The sequence below is a fragment of the Pseudomassariella vexata genome (assembly GCF_002105095.1).
Source record: "Pseudomassariella vexata strain CBS 129021 chromosome Unknown BCR38scaffold_3, whole genome shotgun sequence".
Classification (NCBI taxonomy): domain Eukaryota; kingdom Fungi; phylum Ascomycota; class Sordariomycetes; order Amphisphaeriales; family Pseudomassariaceae; genus Pseudomassariella; species Pseudomassariella vexata.
The window spans coordinates 1,490,798-1,498,715 of NW_024467958.1; the positions used below are offsets into that span (position 1 = coordinate 1,490,798).

At 47.1% G+C, this 7,918-nt stretch overlaps 1 protein-coding gene across 1 annotated transcript; it reads right to left on the reverse strand.

The window, feature by feature from the left end:
- Positions 1 to 1,106: 1,106 nt before the first annotated feature.
- Positions 1,107 to 2,408, reverse strand: BCR38DRAFT_423649 (uncharacterized protein). Its single transcript, XM_040859604.1, has 2 exons — positions 2,158 to 2,408; positions 1,107 to 2,100 (listed from the first exon to the last, which is right to left on the reverse strand). The coding sequence occupies exons 1-2, from the start codon at positions 2,333 to 2,335 to the stop codon at positions 1,331 to 1,333; spliced, it is 948 nt and encodes a 315-aa protein (XP_040718856.1). The 5' UTR covers positions 2,336 to 2,408; the 3' UTR covers positions 1,107 to 1,330.
- Between the last annotated feature and the right edge of the window lie 5,510 nt (positions 2,409 to 7,918).

The following is a 7,918-nucleotide window of genomic DNA, read 5'->3' on the forward strand; positions in this document are numbered from 1 at the left end:
TTCGTCAAAATTTAACTACCCGGGGATCAAATGGCTTAACACACCGCAAGAGCTCGTGTGCCCCCGGTGAACAGGAAAGCAAGCCCTCTCATATTTTGTTACAACTGGGAAGAGCTGGTGATTAAGAGGAGGAGGCTCTTCCAACAGATGCCAAAGAAACAGTCAACCGGAACGAGCCAGCTGCTGCCTAGCCCTTGCTCGACAGCACTGGAGCGGGTGCGCGCATGGTAACATGGATCCTGAGAACACAGAATCTCATTCTCGCCCTTGAGCATCCCACAGCAGGGAGGAAGCTAGGCTGAATAGCACCTCATGGGAATCTGCAATTAGGACAGGAATAAGGCCACATTTGTGGAATGAAACTAGTATCTATTTCACGCGGCCGAGTCGTCTTGATTCGAGACTTAGCTCACCGCTTCTTCTACGTGCATCTGGAAATTTAACATGTACTTTCTCCCTTCACTGGGTACAGAGAATTCCCGTCCCTTCACTGGATACAGAGAATTCCCGAGATGAAGACGTGAAGTCCTGGAGAAATACTTCCTCATTGGTCACAACAGGGGATGCAAGCAGCCCAATCTGTATCGTCACACATCATGGTACGAAAAGCGAAGCACTTTATCCGATTCATCAGCAAGGTCATGCGGAATGTGAAGACTCTTAACATGCGATGTGACCAGGCGTAGAGCAACACCATCACCGAACATCACCTATTGTGTAAATTTTTTCGGGGAAGGCAGTGGCGTGTCGTCTGCGGCGGTTAGACTGGCGCGGTAACACATGTTCGAAGAGACGATTCAATCCAGGTGTTCACACGGCGGGTATTTTACGATGCACCCTAGTTGACAGAGCGGTGTAGTTTGCGTCCTGCTAGCCATACCATTGGCGCTCAGCTTGGCATTTTTAGTTCACACTAGACGATACTTACTGTTCCACACGGTAGCAAGATACTACTATTGCCCCTTGCTTATTCTGTCTCGAGGATCCTAGGGTTAGAAAAGAGAAGTGGTCGTTCGAAGAATCCGATATCAATTGAAGCTGGCTCACATGTTCACCGGTCTGACAATAACTAACAGCTTTTTCTAGGTAGCATATATAGCAACTGAGTAAATGTATTCATAATAGAAGTCGGGCTAGTCTTGAGTGTCATTTGCGATGATCGGTGTTTCCTGGCATATGAGAAGGTATGCACGATAGCTGTACCACACTTAAGTAACATATGTGCTCAAACATCTAAGAAGTGTTCAGTTTAACCCATGGAAGAAGCCATATCCTCCGAGGAAACGAGAGATAGCACAGGTTGTTCAGATGCCGGATTACCCCCGTGAAATCAGAAACGAACATTTCTGTAACACTCGTCAGATGATATCTTCCTCTTGATGCCAGCTACCTTGCGATAATGTTGGTTCTCGTTGGTCACAGCAGTAACAGACTTGACCTCGATATTTGGTTCAGCCAAGGATTTCAGTGGCTCAGGGCCAGCGCCGTTGGCGGGTTGGGCATTGTCCCTACAGCTGACATCGATATCGACAAGCGTGAGGGTGTCCTTCTGCTGCACATCATCACAGCAGTAGAGATCAACGTCGTGGCCAGAAAGCCACTCCTCCATCTTAATGTACATTTCACACCACGACTGATGGTTCCGCGCAGTTGGCAGGTGCTGGCCTACGGGATAGCCGAGCGAGCTTTGGGCGGCCCCCAGGAATTTGTATCCGTCAGGGAAAGACTGAAGAAGTGCCCTGTCGAAGATTGGAGCGTGGTTGCCGTCGACAGGGACCACCTTGTCTTTCTCGTAGAAGAGTTTGACATACTTGGCTTTCCAGGCGCCATCAGCGTCGGCATCCTTGAAGCAGAAGAAGATAAAGCGGCAATCGCAGTCGACGTCATACTCGGCTCCCACAGGACAATCGGGGGTTGCGTTGCACGGCTGTGTCTTGAAGCGTTGGGTGATGGTTGCTTTCATCTTGCCCACGGCGCGAGAGTGGTCCGGGGCGTACTCGACCAGTGTGCCGCATTCCCGGTGCATGATGAAGTCGCCCCGGTCCTTTCCCTTTTTGGATATGTTGATGAAGTTGTCAATTGGTTGGGCCTTGCTCCAAGCTATCATCAAGTGGTTATTCGGGCATCCGCCTATAGGGATCTCGTGAGGGTGCTTACTGGTCCAGATGGTAGCCTCCTCCGCGAAGAGACTGCGGTAGTTCTTCCATTCCGAAGCATCACGATAGACGGGCCAACCTTTGCATAACTCGGATACGGCCAGCCTCTCGAGGCGGTCTTGATCCGAACCGTTGATGTGTGAGTACTGGCGTGTGTGGGCGTCAAGGGAGGTGGTCATGATGATGAGTGTGGAGGCTGTTTTTGTATAAATGCAACACCGGCGGTCTAAGATGAAGGGGCTACTGCTGGTGCTAGCCTGGTGTTGGTGAGTTTCAGAGTCCAGGTATCTTGGGCAACTCAAGCCTTAAGTACGTGGCAAAATAGAGGACGTGCCATCGGTTCTCCCTGGCATACATTAAGCCTGCAACGTCATCCAAGGGAGGTCAAATTTGCATTTCCGAATATTCCTGCCTACAAAGCTATACGAATTAGGAAGCGAGAACTCGAAGCAAACAGGACCAGACACAGTCGACCAACAAGGACAAGCACCTAAGCGCCAGCTTCCCGTAGGCGCAGGCTCCGCCATTGTCAATTTAATACGACTTATCAACGCCATCCCGTCGGGCCATCTGGGACGGCCCTTTGCCTCCCTCACCTTCGACCGCCCCCAAGTGGTACAACCCAGGTGGTTTCCCGATGGAATGGTGCATTTAACGCCTGTCAGGTTCAACCTTGCTGCAATCATGCCGACGCAAGGGCAGGCGACCTGGCCACGTTTGAGCCATTTCTTCTTGTGCATTGCATGTGTCTCACCACTGCCTTCGGGAACTTGCGTGATCCGATCTAACGTCGGCTACCGCCATGATAAAATCTTAGTATCAACTGGCAATTTCCATAGGAGCTCCCAACCCCGCCGGCTGAAATGTGCTCTTGTTTGCCAAGTTGCGGACGAACACTAAAAATGCCGCCTTCAATCACCTTCCCACCGCGTATAGATGCGTCCTATAACCCGTTGTTATCGCCCTTTCTGCTTTTTCGCGTGTTACATCCGGTGTGAGACACAGCATTGATATTACGTGAAATAAAGAACGGAGAAAGCGCGCCATAGTGTAGACTATGGTCAGGTAGAGAGGTAGCTTGCATATTAAATATTATTGCAAGGGCCGATGTCGACAGCTTGATAATCACCCGCTAGTCGGTGCGCTCCTCCTTTCTTACCCCTATCTCGAACAGTGACCACCACCAGTATCTAGTCGTCAATCGGCAATGCAGGTCAGGATTCACCTAGAAAATTACTATCTCTTCTACTACGACACTTTGAAATACGGTGGGGCGGCGGGCACAGATATGAGCTTGAACGGTGCGAGTGTGACGCGACATATGCCATGTTATCGGAGATTTGTGGCAGTACTACAATGCTGCCGCCGCCCACCCTCTGCCAAAACTGCCCTGTGGGCGTTCGTACGCTCAATCTAGTCCTCGTTTTAATTGACGGGCTTACTAAATGTGCTTCCTGCACGTGTTTCGTGGTGGCCACAAAGCATGGCGAACACGCCACCACCGATTGATACTTATACATGTGGCACTTTGAGGTGGACTGACTATGACAGTTGAGGGGTTTTCGGAGGGCCAACACTGTTGTTGGTCTGTCTCTTAGACACGGAAGGATACCAGCGTATGCAGGATTTCCCTCGCTGCACCATGGATCACATCTTCCGGATTGTAGGATATTACGACCGGATAGCTCCTGGCCCTAGTATTTTGTGGCGAGTTTGTGAATTTTCTCAGGCAGGCAGTACCAATATTGATTACTGATACATCTGATAAACAAACCAAAGCTCCATATCACATCCATAGAGGATCCAGGCAGTGTGGGCCAGTCAAGGATCGCGATTGGAAAAATTACAAAAGACCTCACGGGAGAGGAAGCTGCATCTCGAAATCTGGACCCTTTAAGTTTGCTACACGTGGTACAGACCAAGGCAGTACAGAAGCACCTTACAAGAAAAGGTACAACGGGTTCAATGAGTAACACTGACAAACCTTGTAAAGCCACGACCGTCGGCCGCAAACGTGACACTGTAGACAGGAGTTTGCCACTGGAATTTTCCTCAAAAAGTTGGTATCTATTTGAGAACTCATTCGCCGCTGCGGCACAACAAATATATTTTGAGGTGATGGTCTGTCTCGCTTGGCAGTCAAGGTATCAACAAATTGGTATGAGAGCACCTCGACGTCGCATTCCACTGTCTTTCCCTTCATACCATGATCTTTCTATTTATTAGTATCTTTATGCTGTTCTACCCACTACTACAGCAATGCCTATGGATCAAATACTTCAGAACATCAGGGTCGTATATCATCTACGCCTATACCAGCGGCTATTATTTATTGTATCGAACTTGCTCCCCAATACACGCAGATCTGTACTGCGCTTGTCTTTACTTATCCTAGGACCCAGTATACGCCCCTCTGGTTATTACTTACAACGACTATAACGAAAGAAATGAAACGGTGAAGAGAATTCGTCTCGAAAGACCTTGGTACTCGTGTCCGCTAAGTCCTTATATTCTACGATTAGAATGGATGCCTGACAGTCAATTACCAGACAGGTCTAGCTGGGAGAATGGACAGACTAAATCTTTTTGAGATGGTAGCTGCCTCGGGTCGTATTTGCCTCATTTCACAAACAAATGCTATTTGAGATTACAATCAAACACCTAAACTGATTTCCCGCTCTCTTTCCTCTCAAGGAAAATATAGAGGAATAATAAAAGGAAAAGAAAACTTACTTCAAGGTTCAGCTGGTCTTTCTAGCACAACCCCCTCATCTGTCCTCATACCATCTAATGTAGTTTCCTGAAGCAGGTGGAAACTCCAGAAACATGGCGAAGGTTTGTCTTAGCACGTATATTCTCTACAGAGAAGACATAAACACCTTTCGCATGTTGCTTGTGATCAAATCCAAAGCAGATGACTGGAACCTCACTGCTTGTCTTGTCGAAATATTCGACTCAGCATCACAAATTTATGGAGCCTCAATGGAACCTAAGACTTCCCAGCTGAATGGAAAGGCACACCAACTCGCAAAGGAAGCCGCACAAACACAAGTCGGTGGATCCGAGGCGGCAGCCTCTCATCCACCTAGAGGAGCCGACACGTCACCAACAGTTGTTTACATGTTCACTATAGCTCAAATTCTCAACTAGATAACATTCTCGCCGGACTTATTGTGTGCAAATAGTGTAACAATGAATTGAAATAACGTCAGGATACAGTGATGGTGCATTGTTACGGTAGAATATCTTGATTATATGTAGAATTCCGTATACCAGGCAAAGTAGACCGTAGCATGCGCAGAAAGTGTAGGATGTTGCGCCAGTCACTGCTTATATGATGAAATTTGCACGAGTCACAGTGCTTGCATTCTTATTATTTATGAGAAGGGGGCTTGTATTTACACAAAATCAAACCTTGGATACGTATCTCAGACTCCTAGCTACGGGTAGTAGTTAAGACCTTAGTTATGTGGGCGCCGCCTACTCAATTCAATTATTCCAACAGTCCAGATGCAAGATTCGGCAACTTGTACCAAGCACAAAGTGCGATAACATGTTAATCTTAAAGAAACCGGACCCATCTGGATAATATTACTTACATATGCAAGAGAGCTGGCACTAACCAGGGAGAAACAGGTAGTAAGGCCACAAAAAGATCTACCAGTAAAGTTGTGATACATTCCCGGGTGAATTACCGAACACAACTATTGCACGTTTTAAAACCAGTTTATGTCATAGCCGTTAAGTTATGAACTTATTTACAGCGTGTAAATGGCGCCATGGTGGTCGTTAGCAACCATAACTGAGGCCTGTTCTGCGAGGGCAAAAACGGCGACTTGGAGGTGTGCGGTGATGCCGACAGGGAAAACGGATGTATCGACGACACGGGGCCCATGCATGCCATTAACCTTGAAATCAACATCAGTAATCTTCTTATTGTGGCGCTTTCTAGAGAGTGATAGATGGGACTGTTGAGTGAGCGATGGACAGTGAAAAATGAGCAAATGGACGGCCCCGGCTGGTTCTCCTTGGCGATAATAAACCTCCCAATTACTGTCCCGTAGCGTTACTAAGAGCGAAGGTGATAGCCTATCTTAAGCCCTCGCATTATAAACATTATTAGACAGCCATACTGAAATATTTGGGGTTGATGAAAACACGCTCGAAAAGTGCGATCCTGTCTCAACAGTGGGTGCGTCTCCCAGTCGGGCGTAACCACTCATCCACCTTGATGGCCTTGACGAATCTGTACTTGTCCAACAGTATTTGTCAAGTTTTGTCTATCGCTGGTATTTGTCGAATATCACGTGTGTCCAATCGAGTAGTCAGCAGTGCGTAAGATTGTATATGAATGAGGTGTATTGTTCTCTGTATTCTGTTCTCGCGAACTCCCGTTGCTCTGCCTTTTAAAGATTCTTTAGAACATATCGGAGGTACATTGTTCAGGTATCTGACCCCTAAGTGGACAGTAACTTTGGTGTTACTTTTGAGAAAAGGGGTTCCTTTCGCCTTCTGAACTTTAAGTGACAATAGTCTTCTCTAGTGCCATATCATTTCTGAACCTAGGAACCAGGTGCCCTATCTGACAGTATTTGGACCTGTTTCCACCACGATGATCCTAAGCCTATTTTCATACTCCAGTGGCTGGTTGGAAATCACAGACCCACTAAGCCCACCGCCAACCACAATATAATCCCACAGTATGTTGATTGGCCACTGTACACTCGCCTCAGAGGCTGTCAAAAATCAAGCTGATGACGTTGCAGATGGATATTTTGGCAATGTACTCTGTATAACGTGGGGTTCCTTGAGAATAAGGAAGCATAGAGACCTGAACGCTGCCGAGGGGTAAAGCTAGTAGGGTACCAAAGTATAGTGAACATGTTTTTAAAGTGGTGTTTTCAGTCTGTCATCCCCTGGCCCTCTCTAAACCACCCCCCAAAACATCTACTACAAATATAGGATTATACTTAAAAAGACATCACCAGTCGATCATAATTTTGCTGCGTACAACACTATTTTTAGCCAGTGATAGACAATCAGATGGAGAAGAGCCTGAGGCAGCTATACAACCCAATGCGGCAACGCAAAGGGTAATACATAGATATGAGTCCACAGCGCGCAGTGGAATGCACACATGTTCGCTAATTGAAATAACAGGGGCTACGAGTAGTAATTGGAATCCAATGGGCAGGTTGCATTCAAATCTTTCCAGTTGTATATTTAATCAGGTTATTGCTATTCTAGTTTTGAGATTCGGATGTTGGGCCTTATTTGGACATTACCCAACAAGTCGCTTGTGCGTGCTGTAAAATAGGCGATTTCTGAGTAACCACATGGAACTAAGTCTGTGCCGGCATCTACCTTGATTTTCCCAATGCGAAGAGCAGCTCCTTTCTCGCTTCTGCCTTCAAGTGCTTGGTTGTCAGAACTACAGACTCCACCGCAGTTCCTTCTTGTTACATTTACAACATGGATTGCCCAATAGCCTCTGATATTCATTAGAACCCCCAGATTAGCCCCACAAATAGAGTATACTAATTATGGCGCCGCGCGCGGTGACTTGTATCACTGAGCCCAGACTAAACAACTTTCCCCAGTCTTGACCTGTCGTATAATGGGAGTTGGACATCATGGGTTCGACGCATGACTCCTTCACAGCCTGCGGATCCAAGTAATGGGTGTCTACTTTAAAGTCCACTGAGACACTAAGGGTGCTCTTTATCAACGAACGAGTTGAAATATCAACCCAGAAGCGATAA

Excerpts from the sequence above, each read along its gene's own strand:
- BCR38DRAFT_423649 (XM_040859604.1), bottom strand. The coding sequence starts at position 2,335 with ATGACCACCTCCCTTGACGCCCACACACGCCAGTACTCACACATCAAC. Across the intron at positions 2,101-2,157 it reads GGAGGCTACCATCTGGACCA|CTTGGAGCAAGGCCCAACCA; the intron begins GTAAGCACCCTC and ends ACTTGATGATAG.